Source organism: Oncorhynchus mykiss, chromosome 10 (assembly GCF_057628025.1).
Source record: "Oncorhynchus mykiss isolate SJ-2025 chromosome 10, ASM5762802v1, whole genome shotgun sequence".
Lineage (NCBI taxonomy): Eukaryota > Metazoa > Chordata > Actinopteri > Salmoniformes > Salmonidae > Oncorhynchus > Oncorhynchus mykiss.
Genome location: NC_143031.1, coordinates 15178202 through 15199420, shown reverse-complemented (window position 1 = coordinate 15199420; position 21219 = coordinate 15178202). Strand labels below are relative to the sequence as shown.

Below are 21219 nucleotides of genomic sequence, written 5' to 3'. Positions count from 1 at the left end.
GATGCCGTCTGGGCCAGCAGCCTTGCGAGGGTTAACACGTTTAAATGTCTCACTCACGTTGGCCACTGAGAGGGTGGGGGCGCAGTCCTTGTTAGCGGGCAGCGACGGTAGCACTGCATTATCCTCAAAGCGGGCAAAGGTGTTTTGTTTGTCTGGAAGCGAGACGTCGGTGTCCGTAACGTGGCTGGTTTTCTTTTTGTAGTCTGTGATTTCCTGTAGACCCTGCCATGTATTAGAATAAATGACCAAACTATAAAATTAGCAAGCCAGCTATGGGTAACTGTAGCTAGCTACCTGACAGGAGTACTAGTTAGATACGTTAGCTTACTAGGTACATTAATAGCTTTAGGTCGGTTGTTTTTAAACTCAACTTCAAGATTTCCACCAAGGACGTTGCTTCTCCGATCATCACTCTCTCTCGCTTAGGCAAGGGACATTTAAGGTACACTCGGATGTGACAATGTAAAATGTAATTTGAGGGTTTAGGGCCAATGCCTGCGTTTCAAACTCAAAGTAGACAGCCCTTAAACCCTCAGCCCTTGGGGGAATCCCCGCGGACATATTTGTCATCAGTGCAAAATGTATTTTTATTTGATTGAACTCTTATTTTACCATGGAGAGTTGACTGAGAACACATTCTCATTTACAGTAACGACCTGGGGAATAGTTACAGGGGAGAGGATGGGGAATGAATGACCCAATTGTAAACTGGGGATGATTATGTGACCATGATTAGCCAAGCAAGGGAAGTTTGCAACGTAAGCCCCTCAGCCCTAATTTTTAATAGAGTTTGCGAGTGTACAATTATGTTCACTTCGGGGCCTGAAACGCGCCATAATTAAATTTGCGATGATTGTACATCCCCTAAAAAAATTCTGCCAAAACGTAAAACCTCAATGTCAATATGGAGTCAACATACAAGTGTAAGTAAAAACGAATGTAAATAAGTTAGAAATTGTGCTATTAATGTACAAACACGTCTCATAAAAGTAATTATGTTTTTGTTTGGTTAGCTTTTGGAAATTGTAGAAATAAAACATTGTCCTTCTTCAGAAGTAGCTTGGCAGGCTAACTTTATTTAGCTCATTAATTTGCTAGCTATCATACATTATACGCATATTAATAATTATTTAGTTAATATAGGTAGACATGCAATCATAATTGACTGTAGCGTATATAAAGCACCCACAAGCTTCCGATGGCTGAAAAAACAATCATCGCGGGATGAACGAGTGACACATTTCCTGGCAAGGGCGGTCCATTTAAAAATCATTCCTTCCTCCATCGCCCCTTACCCTGCAAGTGTATACTCGTCAGATGTTATGGAACGTCACTAGAAGTGTCCACTTAATTTGAGGGTTGAGGGGATTGGGTGTGTCATTTAAGTGTTTGGAATACTGCCATTGTTTCTCGTTTCTGTTGTTCTCGGTCAGTTTTTCACTTCTTAACCACGTCCGTCAACAATCACCCACAACGAAGATGGCGGCTTGCAGGGAGACGAGACGTAACTGGACAATTCACTGTGCATTTGCTGTGTTTTTCATGTTAGAACTATTTCCTCTCAACTGTATTTCGGCACCGCTGGAACCCGAAAACGGTATGTTTAATATTCACCATGAAGTTGCCATGGAATATTTATGTTTAGTTTTATGTTGGGAGTATTCCAACTCGAACTACACCTATATTTTCTCTGAAGAAACATAAAATAACATTAAAGTAAAAAAAAAAAAATCACCACATGAATTTAGTTTCAAAGTTAAAATACTTAAAATAAATATAAGGTCAGGGGTTACAATTGTACAAACCTATGAAAGCATTGTAAGAATAGTGTTTTTTTGTTGACTAATTCCAGAGATGATTAAATATTGGATTTCAAGTAAAACTATGTTGCATTTGGGGACAAATTTCATATACAATTTACGAGAGAATTAAGAAATTAAGGACGAATTCAGTCGTTTCATTTGAATAATAACATATTACATCTTTCATTGTAAATACATGGGTCTTATTAATGAAATTAAAACTGTAAATACTTAACTCGCTCCAAATTAACTGGAGTCACACTCATAAATGTGTATAATAGTTTCCCCTTTATCACATAAAAGGCATGTCCTCTTAAGTCCATGAATTTAGACAAGTTAAGTTATTGCAAGGGTATATTTTGTGCAAGATTTAAAGTTAATTTATTTTACTTGATTTGATATAGATCATTTGAGGCAGCAACCAAGCTTTCTTCCATTCAATTTCAGTATATGCATTCTAGAAGAATTTCACTCTAGGAGAGATATTGTTTTTGGAGTCAAAAGTAATCTTAAGAATGTGTTATTACATTTATTATCCAGCAGGGGGCAACCTAACAAATTGTGCATCTATCTTTTCATATTCTCTGAAACACAGATGAGATTTCATTGACTACGTCCTCAAGGTATTGCTTTGCATGTAGAATTAAATTCTTTATTATGTACTGGTAGTTATGTTTCTAACTTTCTATAAGAGTATATTTCATCCTTTATCAATTAAATCAAGGACAAATATAAAATTTCTTTCAAACCACTTAGGTAAGAACATGGACTTGTTTTTAACAACAATATATTTGTTGTTCCACAGAAGTGCCTTGTGTGGGGAGAAGTTGTGAACATAATATATTTCCCATGCTAAAAGGGCTTGTTCATGAAATTTGGACAGTTTGATGGGTCATTTTGCTGGAGAATAGTTGCATTTCCACAAATTGAAGACCACCCAATTTCATAAAAATATGACAGGGAATGAAGTACCATATACATTCAGAGCTAAGTATACATCCTTTTTATCCAGTTTACTTGAAAGGTATTGTTATCAATTAAATCTAGCACTTCAAGCCCACCATCAGCTCTTTAGTTGGATATTAGACGTAAGTTTTTTTTGTTTAAAAAAAAAAATCAAAAAAGTCTAGGGAAGTTTCATTGATATCCTTGCTGGTTTGATCAGCTCCAAATAGCGATAGAGCAGGGTAGACAACGTCAGACCCTCTGCTTTGGGCAATAAAACCCTTCCAATAATAGAGGTCACGCAGGAACCAGTTATTAAAGAGGGAGTTCGTTTTCTTTATTCTCTGAGAGAATTTGAGATGTTGATGGAAAATATGGTTTTTCGCCATGTGCACCCCTAAATATTTCACATTCTTTCACTGGAATATACAACAGAATGGTAATTTGAGGTATGTATGGATAATATTTCGCATTTATTGAAGTTAAGATCCAGAGCAGAAGAGAATGATTTTATAATAAGTGCAATAGCAACTTGATCCTTGTCTTTTAGAAACAGAGCTGTATTGTCTGCTAATTTAGATTTGTATTTATTTTCCAAATATTGAAATACCCTTTTAATTCAGGGTTGTTTAAAATGCTAGTAGATAGTAATTCTACAACTAAAAGGAATAAGAAAGTGTATGCCAGGGTTGCCTTATTTCAGCTATGTTGAATATGAAATATCATAGATGTTTTACAGTCCCGAAACCAGAAGTGTACAACGTATGTTTTAGGAATTTGTGTTCAATTGTATCAAATGTTTACAAAATTTGAGGAATAAAATAATAGCCTTTGAGTCAATTGAATCAGCGTAATCAAGTCTAAAGCTAACCTAATGTTACAGCTGATCTGGCGACCTTTCATGAAACCTGTTTGGGTTTCATTAATGAGGTGGTTTTGGCCCATTTAAGTCTATTAGCATATGCAAATGTTTATAATATGTATTTAATAATTTAATAGGTCTCAAATGATCTATGGAAAAGGGGATCTTTATCAGGTTTTGGTATTAAGGAAATAACCCCTTGTTTCATGGTAGTAATCATCGCCGCTAGACATTCTAGGAACATGTTGAATACTGGTTCCTCTAAATATCCCCAACAGTGTAAATAATATTCCACAGAAATACCATCTGTTCCAGGTGCTTTGCCCTTCTTCATAGATTTAAGAGCATCTCTAATCTCTACTATGGAAAACTAATCTTCACATATGGACCTGAACTCATCAGAAATAATTGGAAGATGATCATGGACATGTTCCATAAAATTTTCACATTCTATTAAAATGAGATGTATACAGATTTTCATAGAAGGAATACACAAAGCTAGAGATGATCTTGGGGGTCTTTACACAAGGTATATTTAATGTAGAAAGAGATTCTCTCCTAGTTCCTTTTTTCAAGAGCAAAAAAATAGCTTTTTTTTCTAACCCTCAACCCATTTTTAGCTCTTTAGCTATAACTCTATGTACATTTGACGTGTTTCTTCCTCTGCTGTAAGGGTATCCCTTTCTAAAAGAACATGTCATTTATTAACTGTAATGGTGATGTCTTACTTTTGAATTGAAATATTTCTCAATTACTTTCAGGCTTTGGTTCTAAATCATTTGAATTGAACAGGTCTATGGTCAAGTTCTTTATGCTGTGTTAAAAACTGGATAATTTAGGAGTGAATTATTATGTTTCCGGAATCCTCGAATGCCATTGGATTTTTCAGAACATTCTAACTTCAATAATATAATTTTATGATCAGTCAAAGGAGCATGTTTCACTTATTGTACATACTGTAAAAGTGGGGGAGACATTTTTATTTGTATTTATTTTTTTTATCTTTATTTAACTAGGCAAGTCAGTTAAGAACAAATTCTTCAGGGGCAGAACGACAGCTCGGGGGTTTGAACTTGCAACGCTCTAACCACTAGGCTACCCTGCCGCCCAATGTAATGGATACTTTCTGGATCTGACCATCATTGACCTATTACTCCAGGTGTATTCATTTAAGTTTGTGTTAAAGAAGCGCCATGGTTCAACCACTGTCAGTTTACTGCAAAATGAGGTGGTGTTACTATTCTGAGATCTTTGAGCTAGTCTAGGTGGAAATCTATCTAAAGAGTAATGAGGTGTTTCATTAAGTCTCCAGCTATTATAAGCCATGTATTTGTATACTTGTTTTGCAGCTCAGTAAGCTTATCAGCAAGATCCAAAAATAAAGTCTTATTTGAGGTGTGAGAATCAAATAACATTTTATTGGTCACATACACACATTTAGCAGATGTTATTGTGGGTGTCGCAAAATGCTTGTTCCTAGCTCCAACAGTGCAGTAATATCTAACAATTGTACACAATAAAAACGCGCATTATTTAGATTGGAGATGAATATCTTCCATATTTGGACACGACTTTGAAATATCACCTCTAAACTTATGAAACAATATCAGTGCCAGCTGAGTGGTTAGACCCCTGACTAATAAGCAGTATTTCCCCATTGTGATTTCCAAAAACTAGAATCTGAATCGCAGGAGTGAGTCTCCTGGAGTAGAATGGAATCTACATTTAGTGTTTTGTAAACCCCTGGCGTTTGGAGATACAATATTTAGTGCATTGAATTCAAAACGTTGCCTAACCTGACAAAAATAGGAAAACAATTACAGTGTAGTGATATGAATAACTAGTTGAACTACTAAGCTGGTTAGCTAGTAAGGAAACCTGCGTTTATAGAGAACTGGACTACCCTAAACCGAGGTAGTTGTGATCAATCCGATGAACCCGTATTCACATTTGCCAAACTTGTGAGATAAAACAGGGTGAATATAAAAATAACAATTGACTTATTACGAATAGTTTAGCTAATTCAACGTTTTCAGTTGACTTTGAAAGAATAGGACGACATAGATTAAGTCAATGTAGCGATATACCTGAGCACAGTGTTTTCAAAACATTCAGTACACATGACATTCACTTGATGTCCTGGCAATCGATCTTCTTTCCATCAATAAATGCAGAAGGGCTGCTGAAAGATGCTCTCTTCCCTTCTTCTCTTGCATTTTTTACCACTGGGCAACGTTTTCCCCTTGCAGCAGCATCTTCTGGAGTGAGAGCCTCTGATGCGTAGTTTGTTCTCCATGAGAAGCCTGGACTCCTTGGCTTCTTTCTGACAACATTGTAGATTCTTGTTGTGAACCGCATGATGGTTGTCTGCGGAGATCCGTCATCCCTTCACTTTCCCAGGCAGTGCACCACGTTGATGATGTCCGGGAGCTTGTCTGGAATCCTGGGTGCTACTTTGCTGAGGATGTCGATTTAAAACGCTTTGTATGTTCTTCCCGTCTTCTTCTCACACCCCATGCAGTTTAAGGTTCCATCTCCGGCTGTGACGCTGGACTTCCATGACATTCTGTCGCAGCTGGAGATTTCACCTATTGCAGTTTCTGTATTTCAGCTTCCATTGTCAGTATTTTTTTTGCTGTGGGTTGACACCTGATTTGAGGAGCTGCTGCACAGTGGCTGAGAGCGACTCCATTGATTTGAAAATAGTCTGTCTTTTCAATGATGGCCAGTTTCTCAATGATGGCCAGTTTCTCAATGATGGCCAGTTTCTCAAAGATGGCCAGTTTCTCAAAGATGGCCTTAAGAATGTCAGGGTTGGCAGAACAATTTGACTGCCCTGTATTTGGTAGGAGGGCTCTTACTCTGCGTCGGTGGCAGTGGTGAAAATAAGGATTCTTTTGCCATGAGTTCTGGAAGGTCTTCATGTGGGCTGCATGCTTTTGTTTCACTGCTAGCATCTGAGGGGGCAAACTACCTAACCTCCAAGACAGCTACAGCACCCGATGTCACAAAGGCCAAAAAGATGATCAAGGACAACAACCACCCGAGCCACTGCTTATTCACCCCGCTACCACCCAGAAGGTAAGGTCAGTACAGGTGCATCAAAGCTAGGAAAGAGAGACTCAATAACAGCTTCGATCTCAAGGCCATCAGACTGCTAAACAGCCATCACTAACTCAGAGAGGCTGCTGCCTACATAGACTCATATCACTGTCCACTTTAATAAATGGACCACTAGTCACTTTAATAACATATCTTACATTACTCATCTCATATGTGTATATATACCATTTATTGCACCTTGCCTATGCTGCTTGGCCATCCATATAGTTACATATTCTTATTCCATCCCTTGAGTCTTGTGTGTGTATAAGGTAGTTGTTGGGGAATTGTTAGATTACTTGTTAGATATTACTGCACTGTCAGACCTAGAAGCACAAGCATTTCGCTCCACTCGCATTAACATCTGTATGTGACCAATAAAATTTGATTTGAGGTGATAAGCATCTGTTCAGCTATGCCTTGCCTTTTTCAGTTTCTTCTGCCCATGTAGTAGTGTGATCTCCGTGTTTTCCAATCACCTTCTGTTACTTCATATAAGTAATCATTGATTATTGATCATAATCTTCCTAGTTTATTGGGACATACGTTCAAATACACCCGATCAAAGTGATGCCATCTTGGGCCATCTCCACTCGGGCCTCTTTCAAGAGCTCTGAACATCACTGACGTCATGATTTGACCTCTTATTTTCCAGAGAACTCGTGATAAAAAACAAGGTCAAATCATTACATCAGTATTAGAGGTGCATGGGTAAAATCACTGGGAAGCCAAGGCAGTAAAAAAGCCATAGTACAACCTATGTTGTGATATTTCCATGTTTGCTAAATAACTTAGTTCATACGCCACCGTGATACACAAAAAGGATGTGACAACAAAGACAAGTCACACAGTGGTGGAATAAATTAAAGTTTTTTTGTTTTATCACAAAACCCGAGAGCAACATCTGACAGGTGACGTCCACAAAGTAAGTATTGCATGTAACAAACAGTTATTTGGCCTGCAGCATGGTCAAGCAAGTTATTTTCGACAATTTACTAAACAACTACTGATTTAGAATCATGGCGTTATGTCAAGTCAGCACAAAGACAACAGGAGCAATGCGTCTGCTATTCCAGCACCATTTCAACTTAAACATGATCAGATCAACAAGGCTATAAATGCTTACTTTAATACACTGAAAAAATGTAAAGATATAAACAATTTAGTCCAATGTTGCTAAATATCATGTGGCTGTCCAAGGTACTGTGCTAGGACAACCCACAGTTGCGCTAAGCTTGCATCAATCAATCAAATGCTACTGCATCAACATGTCATACTCTTGTTCCAGACAGCATCGGATACAAAGACTACACATACTGAGACAGAGGGGTGCTGTTTCCCTCGCTCGCATGATTTCTCTGGTTATAGTCAGCCACTTCCGAATTGACAGAAAATTTAGGAAACACATATTTGGGGAAGCCTGACTTCCCCTTGGCATCCATGAATACACAACACTGGACTTTAGTTATCTTCAGGTTAGAAATCAGCTGTAGAAAGATGCCAGTTTCCAATTTGGAGTTCTGATTTGGATAACTGTTAAATTATTTTTCCTAGTCTGTGCTCGTCTCCCCCCTTTAACATCAATTATCTAAACACAACGTTTTTACATATGTTGTAGCTTGGACCCTAATTTACATAATCTGAGGTTTATATGAGTTGTGCCCACCATTGGTTAACACAGCATACTCTTGAATACAGGGTGGGTGTCATTTAAAAAATAGAAATATATTGCAGAGACTATTCCTTCAGACCACTGCAATTTAGTTGGTACACGTTAAATGGAACATTTTAAATTACTACCACAAGGATGACCGTTAAATGAACGTTTCTTTATTGCTATTATTTGAATCGATTTCTTATGGCATATTGAAAGTGTAATTTAAAGGTAGACTCAGAGAAATGACGTTGCCATGAGCAGCACTGCAGATATTGCGATAAGCGAGATGCAAGACTCGGCAGATTGCTGAATGTGCACACAAACAATGTCTCTGCTGTAACAAAGAAGTTTGATCTTGACGTCTAGCCATTAATCTAGAAAGTTAGCAAACCAAATGCATAGCTGGAGCCCTGAGCTGGATATAGTTTATTTGACATCTTAGATTTGTTATATTTAACTTCTAGCTAATAAGCAGTGCCGTATCATGCAGCTCCTGCGAGGCGGGGGTGCCCCCAACCGCACCCAAAAAACAGAATTAAAAATCATACTGTCGGTATTTCGAAATAGATCCTTTATACCGTATAACGGGGTATCGCCCAAGCCTAGTTCATGGTTATTTTCAACCTCTCCTTGTCCCAGTCTTTAATCTCCACATGTCTTCATTCCTGTTCCCAAGAACTCTAATGCTTCATGCCACACTGACTACCGGCCTTTATCACTCACATCTATAATCATTAAGTGATTTTTGAAAGGTTGGTTATGGCACACATCAACTCCATCATCCCAGACATCCTAGAACCCCTCCAATTTGCATCCCGATCCATCGACAATGCAATCTCAATTGCACTCCACACTGCCCTCATCCACCTAGATAAGAGGAATACCTATGTGACAATCCCAGGTAGCCGATAGCACCTTAATTGAGGAGGACAGGCTCCGAATAATGGCTGGAATGGAATAAAATTGAGCATGCCCCCATCCACACCGAAGGGGCTGCGGTGGAGTGTGTCAAGAGCTTCAAGTTCCTCGGTGTCAAATCACTAATGCGCACAGTTGTGAAGGTGGAAAAGGTTTGGTGTGGGTCCTCAATCACTGATGTTCTACAGCTGCACCATTTGAGAGCATCTTGACTTGCTTCATCACTGCTTATTATGGCAAAAGCACCGCCCTCGATTGCGTGGTGCGGACAGCCCAGTACATTATTGGGGCCGAATTCCCTCCCATCCAGGACCTCTAAATCAGGTGGAGTGAAAGCAAGTCCCGGAAAAATGTTATACTCCAGCCACAGACTGTTCTCTTTGCTTCCGCACAGCAAGTGGTACCGGTGGATCAAGTCTGGGACCAACCTGTTCCTGAGCAGCTTCTATCCCAAAGTCATTAGACTGCTAAAAAGCTAACAAAATGTCTACATGGACTGAGTTGACCATTTATTTTTGCACCGTCTCTATGCACACTCACCGGACTCTACACTGACACCACACACAACATGCACACATTTATACTGACTGCACACACACTCCCGTACAATCAACATATGTTGCTGATACTGTTTATCATATCCTGATGCCTAGTCACCTTACCCCTATACATATCTACCTTTATCACTCCAGTATCCCTGCACATTGTAAATATGGTATTGGCACTGACCCTGTATATAGGCTAGCTTACTTCTCGTGTTCTTATTTCCTTTTTCTCATGTGTTTTTGTTCTACCTTTTTTATTTTTAGTGCTACATTGATATTGATTACTGCATTGTTGGGTTTCGAACTAGCAAGAAAGGGATTTCACTGTACTTGTGCACGTGCCATTAACTTGAATCCCAGCTACAGAGAGGTAGTTGGCTAGTTAGTAGCACAATGGATTAGTGTTTAGAATAGTCACTATAGATTACTCTCTGTGTTGGCGAGCTAGCCTGTGTGCACCTTGAGAGTCCTGGACTAATTTCAGGTGTGAGAAAAAGAGGGACTGTCTGACCAGGTGTCCCTCACCATATATCTGAAATAATAATAAGCATCCGTGTCAGTGAAATAGTGTCACTACACAAGGCTAGACATTTCCAACACGGAAATTTCAACAAGGGTAAATGACCTTATCTAAGACAGGCCTATAGTTAAGTTTCTTCAATTTTTTTTGTTGGGGGGGGGTTCTGTCTGCACATGATTTTAATGTCTGACCTGACAATGCTGTATTAGAGATTGTTATAAAGCGTGTCTTCATGGGAATACTTAAATATATATATATATATATATAACTAGGCAAATCAGTTAAGAACAAATGCTTATTTACAATGACAGCCAACTCCCCCAAACGACACGCCGCCCTATAGAACTCCCAATCACGGCCAGTTGTGACGTAACCTGGGAACGAACCAGGGTATGTAGTGATGCCTCTAGCGCTGCAATGCAGTGCCTTAGACCGTTGCGCCACTCAGGAGGCCAGGAATACTTTCCCAATAGCTTCCTTATTGCCTTCTAAAAGTGACTTACAAAAATCATATTTTGAGGAGAGATCACATTTTGCTAACATCTCTGGCCTTATCGTCTCATATAGCCAGTCTATGTTCCCTTTGTGTGCTGTAGCCGAACTGTTCAGAGTTCCTCTTAGGAGCATTGCTTGATGCCTCATTCAGGGAAAGCGAACCCATGTGGCCTGTTTTTACAGGCATCCAAATTGACATTGCATGCTATCCGTAAGTGTTCTTCTCTATGAGAAATCTAACCATTCCCAACAGTAGCCCATACACTGTGTGTGGAGATACTGGGATTTCCCCAGAGTTTCTTGAGTTACAGAAAGAAAGGTGCCATCTGAGGTGTCGTCCTACACCGGTGTTTAACGTCCTACACCGTATTAGAGATTGTTATAAAGCTTGTCTTCATGGGAATACTTAAATATATATATAACTAGGCAAATCAGTTAAGAACAAATGCTTATTTACAATAACGTCCTACGCCGACCGGTGTTTAACGTGTGAGGAGAACAGTATTTCTGATGTAGACGTAGGAGAGATTGATGAGACATTGATTTCTTCCCTCTTGCGTTAGACTTGGGAACATTTCAGTAGACAACATGTTGCGTATTATTGGGATGTCCCTCCCTTTACAAAGCCTGACGGAGGATACTTTCCAGTCAATTACTATTTAGAGGGTGTGTTTAGTCGCAAATGAATGTGTAAGGCGATCGTTGCAACAAAGGTCTCACTTTTTATTAAATATTTATGCTGGCAGTAGCCTCAGGAATGAATACTCCCTTCATGGGGACCGCTAACTTAGGGGCTCAATTCCTCCGACTTTCCACACCCAGCCAGCTTAACCCTCAGCTTGGACAACGCCTAGAAAAGTCCCAGGAGTAAAAAAAAACATGTTGACTCTAGTTGAATCGTGTCATTGATTGAGATGGAAGGTGCTAGAACAAACATCCCCCTCATTAGAAGCCCAACTGAACATCTTGTACACTTGACCTGCATATAAATTAAGCTGGTATTTACTGTACTTGCTGTACACTGCACATTTATACAGTGAGAAATGTATACTGAAACTTGGAGGGCAAAGAAACTAACGGTAGGTTATCTCATGCAAAGTGATGGCGCAATGACAACCATTGCAGGTCAGACACAGAATGATAAGATGTGTGTCGTGTAAAATGTGATTAGGCCTATTTCACCTGTCTACATTGTTCCAAATGTTCAATTGAATGCAGTGATTGTTTTCAATTCCCATTTCTCTCATTTCCAGATTCAGTTGAGGTTCAACCACCTCTGAATCCAGGAGTTGTTGGTTTGGATCACTCCTTGCCTTTGGCAACCGCCAGCAAGGGTGCAGCAACAGCCGACAGCACTGGTACAACAGACAGCAAGGCAGACACCGTAACCAATGACAGAGCTAGAACATCTATCAATGTTGATAAAACAGCAGTCATTAAGGTTGTAACATCAGACCTAAAGGATGCTGCTGCTACACCCAATGAGAGTGCTACGCCTATCAAAGACGCTACCACACCCTTCAAGGATGCTACCGCACCTTTAGAAGACGCTACCACACACATCAAGGATGCTACCACACACATCAAGGATGCTACCACACTCATCAATGATGCACCCATTGATGGCGTTACAACATATGTCGCACTGGCCACCAAAGGGGAGGTTATAGCTGAATCCCCTGCCATTATTAATAAAACAACTGTTGGCAAGGAAGCAGGACAGAATACTCAAGAACTACTTCCCAATCCCACTGATGCAGATGCTGCTGCCACCTTTACCATGGCTGCAGATCCAGCCATCAGCACCATCACATTCAAGCCCACCCTGGAGAAACCAAGCTCTGCCTCCAACACCAAGCTTGTCAGTCACATGAACCCTACAGAGGATGATCAAGAGGACAATCTAGAGTCCCAGGCAGAGACTGACGTGTACGACAGAGAAAATGACGACGACGTCGATGACGGCGACTATGACCTGGGGCCAGCAGTTAAGGCTCCTCTGAACTTCAACGACGAGGAGGACGACATCATGGTGGACGCAGACAATGAACCGGTGGTGGTCAGACCAGCAGAGAATGCTGGGAAGATAGACGTGCGTATGAAGGACACCAACATCTACACCATCCAGGATGAGGACTCGCACTTCTTCTTCCACTTGGTCATCCTGGCCTTCCTGGTGGCCATCGTATACATCACCTACCACAACAAGAGGAAGGTAAGCAGAGGAAGAATACTGTTTAAGTCCATTCAAGACAGTTGTATTCTGCTGTACTGAACCTCATCTTCAACAAAAATATAAATGCAACATGCAACAATTTAAGATTTTACGGTGTTACAGTTCGTAAGGAATTCATTAGACCCTGAACTATGGATTTCACATGACTGGGAATACACATTTATCTGTTGGTCACAGATACCTTAAATAAAAAGGGTAGGGGTGTGGATCAGAAAACCAGTCAGTATTTGGTGTGACCACCATCTCCTTCACACAGAGTTGATCAGGCTGTTGATTGTGGCCTATGGAATGTTGGCCCACTCCTCTTCAATGGCTGTGCCAAGTTGCTGGATATTAGTGTGAACTGGTACACGCTGTCGTACACGTCAATCCAGAGCATCTCAAACATGCTCAATGGGTGACATGTCTGAGTATGTGGGCCATGGAAGATCTGGGACATTTTCAGTTTCCAGGGCTATTGTACATACCGTGCAACATGTACTGAGTTTTGTCCTCATCAATCTACACACAATACCCCATAATGACAAATCAAAACCAGATTTAGACATTTTGCAAATTTATATTTTTTTACTGAAATATCACATTTACATACATACTCAGACCCTTTACTCAGTACTTTGTTGAAGCACCTTTGGCAGCGATTGCAGCCTCAATTCTTCTTGGGTATGACACCACAAGCTTGGCTCACCTGTATTTGGGGAGTTTCTGCAGATCCTCTCAAGCTCTCAGGTTGGATGGGGAGCGTCGCTGCACAGCTATTTTCATGTCTCTCCAGAAATGTTTGATCCGGTTTAAGTCTGGGCTCTGGCTGGGCCACTCAAGGACATTCGGAGACTTTTCCTGAAGTAGTAGGGTAGTTTTCCTGTTGGAAGGTGAACACCCCAGTCTGAGGTCCTGAGTGCTCTAGAGCAGGTTTTCATCAAGGACCTCTCTGTACTTTGCTCTGTTCATCTTGGAGGCCACTGAACTTGGGAACCTTCAATGCTGCAGTAATGTTTTGGTACCCTTCCCCAGCTCTACGGACACTTCCTTTGACCTCACGGCTTGGTTTTTGCTCTGACATGCACTGTCAACTGTGGGACCTTATATAGACGGTGTATGTGCCTTTCCAAATCATGTCCAATCATTTGAATTGATCCCAGGTGGACTCCAATCAAGTTGTAGAAACATCTCAAGGATGATCAATGGAAACAGGATGCACCTGAGCTCAGATTTGAGTCTCATAGCAAAGAGTCTGAATATTTCTGTATTATTATTTTATATTTAACAAACCATTTCTAAAAACCTCTTTTCACTTTCTCATTATGGGGTATTGTGTGTAGATTGAGGACGAAATTGTATTTAATACATTTTAGAATAAGGCTGTAACGTAACAATGTGGAAAAAGTCAAGGGGTCTGAATACTTTCTGAATGCACTGTAGAAAATGCACATTAGGTTGGAGAGGCTAAAGCAGTGGGTAGCCACTTTGCTTAACCTGCAAAACGGCAGAGATGTAAGGAGAAGCACTCTTATCTGTAGTAGGAAGGACCAAGCATGACTATTCTAAAACATATTTGGGTTGGTTTTCTTCAGTTAGGCTTTGTCTTGAAATGGTCACTACACACACATTCCCACACGTATGATGATTTATGTAGCCTCCTTTTGCACTTAGGCTTTTTGAGAGACTTCATTAACCTAATGGGTATCCAAGCTACATTTTTAGTGTCTGGAATCCCCATTCACACCTCTTTTTGTGTTTCTTTGAACATCATCCTGATGGCGCTTAGTGCAGTTACTTTTTGGTCTGTATGTATGAAGCATTCTAGAGTAGTTCTAATTTAGGATCATTTTTCCCTTTTCAGAGTATGATTACATGGATAGAGAGGGCCTGAGCCTAGATCAGCTCTGCAACTCAGACGCTTTATGAATACTGCTTCAGGTTACCATTTTAAAAAGGTTAAAGGTCCATTTGAATATCCCCCTCTCTCTAGATCTTCCTCCTGGCCCAGAGTCGGCGCTGGAGGGACGGCCTGTGCTCTCGCAACAATGTGGAGTACCATCGGCTGGACCAGAATGTCAACGACGCCATGCCTTCCCTCAAGATGACTCAAGATTACATTTTCTGAGCAGAGAAGGAAGGCGAAAAGACTGACCTGAATTGAACAAACCTGGGGGGGGGGGGGTACTGGAGGACTGGAGTTGGAAAACTATACTTCAATTATAGACCTTAATAAAAAGAAATGCTGATTTAAAAAAAATTTTTTTTTAAAGCAATACTGACAATTATTTATGTTGTGGTTCTTTCTTACGCTAAATCCATCCTCACTTGACTTTTGTAGACATGCGTGAACACACCACCACATTGATGTGGTGGCAGTTGTTGATATGGTGGCAGTTATTCCTTGCCCAGATTGCTATACACTTATCCCAGGACTGGTCCTCCTATTTGTTCGGTCGTTCATTCTTCTCTTTATCAGAAATCTGCACTCTTCATGTGGCCTAATGTGCATGTAAAGCACCACTTGGACACCGATTACCTTAGATCAATCAGCTCTCTGTCCCTGCTCTGGGGGCATGTGCATCCCAAATGGCACCCTATTCCTTATGTAGTGCACTACTTTTGACCAGGGCCCTATGGCTTTGGTCAAAAGTAGTGCACTGTGTAGGGAATGGGTTACCATTTGGGACGTAGACTCAGTCTGGAGGAAACGATAACCACCGTTGCTCACTCGTCATTACCTTAACGAGCCTTCAGTTGTAATGCCATTATCCTGTGACATGAATCCAGAATTATCAATTCTCATGCACTTGTCAATCGCTGTTAAATTTCCACTGTCTTTTCAGTAAAGAGAAGAAGCATTAGCCTGAGTGCCAGTCTGTTTATGCTAACGTGCCAACTTGTCACTCATTGTCATGAGGAGCATGTTTGCCTTGACAATGAGCGATGCTATTGGAAAGGGCACAAAGACTGAGTCTACACAAGCAGCCCAATTTGGATATTTTTTCCACTAATTGGTCTTTACACCAATTACATCAGATCTTTTTCAGAGCTGATCTGATTTGTCAAAAGGCCAATTTGAGATGGAGATGTCATAGATGGAACAGATACGGTGTTGTGTAGCTTTCATATAGCATGTGGTGTACGAACACTGCTTTTGCAATCAACTGTAGAGATTCTATAAAGCACAATTGTATATGGGTCCCTTTTTGTCTCTTGGTAATGCTTCATTTGCTACTAAATAAATGTTAATCTGTTTCTAATTGAATTTCTCCACAGCAGGTTGTAAGAGTCATCAAAAAGTTAGTTGTATTCATCGTGAAGAGAAATGAATGCTTTTTATTTTTACATTTGAGTCATTTAGCAGACGATCTCACCCACATTGAAAGCTCCATGCTCTACTAACTGAGCCACATGGGAATTCATGTATGTGGAAATGAGCCTGTCATGACCACATTACTTTACAGTAACTGCTGAATCATTCCATTGCTAAGGTTGTCTTGCATGATGACAGAAATATACTTTGCTCTGAGTTATACGAGTCGTATCTTTGTTCGTTGATTTATGCCAGCTCCCTAGTGAGTAATCCTGAATCCTAAGCGGTGTCAATGGCAGGGGTGGGAAATTCCAGTCCTCGGGGCGAGATTGGTGTCACACCTGACTCCAATAATCACCTAATCATGATCTTCAGTTTAGAATGCAATTTGATTAAGCAGCTGTGTTTGGTAGGCATGTGTGACACCAACCGGGCCCTCCAGGACTGGAGTTGCCCACCCCTGGTCAATGGCATTGTGACCTTTCATGGTTCTGCATGGGGCTGCAGTTAGCCTATTGGTTAGAGCATGTCAAACTCATTCCATGGAGGGCCTACTGTTTGCAGGTTTTTGCTTCTCCCTTGTGCTTGATTGATGAATTAAGGTCACTGATTAGTAAGGAACTCCCCTCACCTGGTTGTCTGTTTTAAATGAAAGGAAAAAACTCAAACCTGCAGCCATGGCCCTGCATGGAATGAGTTTGACACCCCTGTGTTAGAGTGGTGGGTTAGTAACCGAAAGGTTGCTGGATGAGTACCTGAGCCGACAAGGTGAAAACTGTATGTGCCCATGAGCAAGGCACCTACAGTAACCCTAATTTGCTCCAGGGGTCCCTTACTACTATGGCTGATCCTGTAAAACAACACACTGGATGTGTGCAGTGAAATGTATGTGATGATAAAACATACTCAAACATTTTTTTATTAACTGAATGATGACATTACTGAGAGAGCTTGATATGAGTTGGGTCCTGTGGGTAGGTCTTGAGGGAGGTAAAGGGCCTGTTCTATAGATAGACATAAGGCTGCACATCACCACTGGATGGCAGTAGAGGCACAACTCAGTGATGAGCAGACTGTAAACAGCAACTACGCTTGAGAACATTCAGAAGGGCACTTCTGGGAAGCTTCCAACTTAAGTAAAAGAAAATAACTTGGTAACTGTTTTAGCTTGAATGGATATGCCTATCATCCTAAAACCTGGCAAGCACAGAGTAGGCTAATTAATAACCATGTAAATAATTAAGTACGTTCTACTTACTTACATGGTTGATTTCATGAACCCCCAGTGCTGTCAATTGAAGTGAAACCAAAGATTCCATTGCTTCACAAAAGCACATGATAGTGGGTAAATAAAAAAACAAATTGGCAAAGCGTTGACAGTATGTAAACCCAAATCTGCAGTGATATTGATAACATGGGATGCCAAGGTCATGCAGGATGGTTGATTAAGGCTGATATTGGGCATTTTTTTTTTGTTATTTTGGTCTGCAGTCGGTAGGTGGGTGTTTCACCTACGGGGGGGGGGGGGGGGGCTCCCCATGCTGATAGGTCAATATATGGACTGGAAACCGGGGGGCAAGCCTCCCTCCGCAGATAGATAAAACAACTGGAATACAGCCAATGCTTATCAAAGCACACATATCAGATGTATATGTTTTGGCTGTTGCTTTATCTTCACAGGGAGGTCAAGGTGTGCCTCATTGACAAGCTAGCTAGGTGTCAGGGCCTGCTGGAGGAAGGTTGCTGTTGTAGGCAATAGTTAGGATATATTATATTTTCATAGGTGCTGTGTTTCTGGATGCAGGCCCTGTCCAGGAACATGAGGAAAACACAAAGAACAATGATTTGAGGGCCAGTCCGCAACCCCTCCCCCCAAGGTGCCAAATATATATACAGTGGGGCAAAAAAGTATTTAGTCAGCCCCCATTTGTGCAAGTTCTCCCACTTAAAAAGACAAGAGAGGCCTGTAATTTTCATCATAGGTACACTTCAACTATGACAGACAAAATTAGATTTTTTTTCCAGAAAATCACATTGTAGGATGTTTAATGAATTGATTTGCAAATTATGGTGGAAAATAAGTATTTGGTCAATAACAAAAGTTTATCTCAATACTTTGTTATATACCCTTTGTTGGCAATGACAGAGGTCAAACGTTTTCTGTAAGTCTTCACAAGGTTTTCACACACTGTTGCTGGTATTTTGGCCCATTCCTCCATGCAGATCTCCTCTAGAGCAGTGATGTTTTGGGGCTGTTGCTGGGCAACATGGACTTTCAACTCCCTCCAAAGATTTTCTATGGGGTTGAGATCTGGATACTGGCTAGGCCACTCCAGGACCTTGAAATGCTTCTTACGAAGCCACTCCTTCGTTGCCCGGGCAGTGTGTTTGGGATCATTGTCATGCTGAAAGACCCAGCCACGTTTCATCTTCAATGCCCTTGCTGATGGAAGGAGGCTTTCACTCAAAATCTCACGATACATGGCCCCATTCATTCTTTCCTTTACACGGGCCAGTCGTCCTGGTCCCTTTGCAGAAAAACAGCCCCAAAGCATGATGTTTCCACCCCCATGCTTCACAGTAGGTATGGTGTTCTTTGGATGCAACTCAGCATTCTTTGTCCTCCAAACACGACAAGTTGAGTTTTTACCAAAAAGTTATATTTTGGTTTCTTCTGACCATATGACATTCTCCCAATCTTCTTCTGGATCATCCAAATGCTCTCTAGCAAACTTCAGACGGGCCTGGACATGTACTGGCTTAAGCAGGGGGACACGTCTGGCACTGCAGGAGTTGAGTCCCTGGCGGCGTAGTGTGTTACTGATGGTAGGCTTTGTTACTTTGGTCCTAGCTCTCTGCAGGTCATTCACTAGGTCCCCGCGTGTGGTTCTGGGATTTTTGCTCACCGTTCTTGTGCTAATTTTGACCCCACGGGGTGAGATCTTGCGTGGAGCCCTAGATCGAGGGAGATTATCAGTGGTCTTGTATGTCTTCCATTTCCTAATAATTGCTCACACAGTTGATTTCTTCAAACCAAGCTGCTTACCTATTGCAGATTCAGTCAGTCTTCCCAGACTGGTGCAGGTCTACAATTTTGTGGACAGGTGTCTTTTATACTGATAACAAGTTCAAACAGGTGCCATTAATACAGGTAACGAGTGGAGGACAGAGGAGCCTCTTAAAGAAGAAGTTACAGGTCTGTGAGAGCCAAATGTTTATCTGGATTTTTTTTCTCATTTTGTCTGTCATAGTTGAAGTGTACCTATGATGAAAATTACAGGCCTCTCATCTTTTTAAGTGGGAGAACTTGCACAATTGGTGGCTGACTAAATACTTTTTTGCCCCACTGTATATGGATCTCTCTCCAACAGTAACCAGTTAATTGACTACAGAAATGTGTGTTAGAATAACGCTATTGCAGCAATGTTTGGTATCTATCAAAAACTTGTCCCCTGAGGAGAACTCTAATGCTATTTATATGGGTGTATGGTCTCTGTGGTAACTTGTCAGTACAGGGTGAACTCTTAAACTACTCTATTAAAAGGGGCTTTATTGTCTTTAGGAACTCTGCCTTATTTGCATTAGGTCTCCTTTAGACCTTTAGTTGCTGTGACATCCTGTGGAGATTGGGCCTGGCTGATCAGTAACTTGGTATCGTTTGATGGGTCAATGGTGGTAGGTTTAGGTTTGAAAGTGTCACCTTGTGTTATGAATGGAATGAAGTGCCTTTGTTCAGTCTCTTATCCTGTCCATGGAGAACGGTTGTATGATCACCACGGAGAACGGTTGTATGATCACCACGGAGAACGGTTGTATGATCACCACAGAGAGCGGTTGTATGATCACCACGGAGAGCGGTTGTATGATCACCACGGAGAGCGGTTGTATGATCACCACGGAGAGCGGTTGTATGATCACCTCGGAGAGCGGTTGTATGATCACCACGGAGAGCGGTTGTATGATCACCACGGAGAGCGGTTGTATGATCACCACAGAGAACGGTTGTATGATCAATTCTCATTTCATATTAGGCATCTCTTGTTTCATGCTTTGGCTTGTAACTGTAAGATTTGTAACTGTAAGATTTGTATGTGAATGATATGCAACTTAAACTTTATGCCTTGTATAATGTTATAATACATTTTACAAAGTCATTAAATACACTTCCATTTTGCAATCACTTCTCATGACCATTTCTTGATCTTAGTCAGCTAAACGCATAATACTTGATTGCACATGGTATCAAATGAAATCAGATAGTCAGGTTTATCAAATGTAGATGGAACCTGTTGCGACGAGCAATCCCGTATCCGGGAGCGTAATTATAGCCTCAAGCTCATTACCATAACGCAACGTTAACTATTCATGAAAATCGCAAATGAAATTAAATAAATTTGGCTCTCAAGCTTAGCCTTTTGTTAACAACACTGTCATCTCAGATTTTCAAAATATGCTTTTCAACCAGAGCAAAACAAGCATTTGTGTAAGAGTATTGATAGCTAGCATAGCATTAAGCCTAGCATTCAGCACGCAACATTTTCACAAAAACAAGAAAAGCATTCAAATAAAATAATTTACCTTTGAAGAACTTCGGATGTTTTCAATGAGGAGACTCTCAGTTAGATAGCAAATGTTCAGTTTTTCCAAAAATATTATTTGTGTAGGAGAAATCGCTCCGTTTTGTTCATCACGTTTGGCTAAGAAAAAAACCCGAAAATTCTGTCATTATAACGCCAAACTTTTTTCCAAATTAACTCCATAATATCGACAGAAACATGGCAAACGTTGTTTAGAATCAATCCTCAAGGTGTTTTTCACATATCTATTCGATGATATATCATT

The 21219-nt window shown here is 40.7% G+C and overlaps 1 protein-coding gene across 1 annotated transcript; it reads left to right on the top strand.

Annotated features, from left to right (window-relative positions):
- Window positions 1–70: 70 nt before the first annotated feature.
- On the top strand, window positions 71–16597 carry LOC110533381 (uncharacterized). Its single transcript, XM_090185910.1, has 3 exons — window positions 71–1597; window positions 12100–13061; window positions 15055–16597. The coding sequence occupies exons 1-3, from the start codon at window positions 1480–1482 to the stop codon at window positions 15187–15189; spliced, it is 1215 nt and encodes a 404-aa protein (XP_090042036.1). The 5' UTR covers window positions 71–1479; the 3' UTR covers window positions 15190–16597.
- The last annotated feature ends 4622 nt before the right edge of the window (window positions 16598–21219 follow it).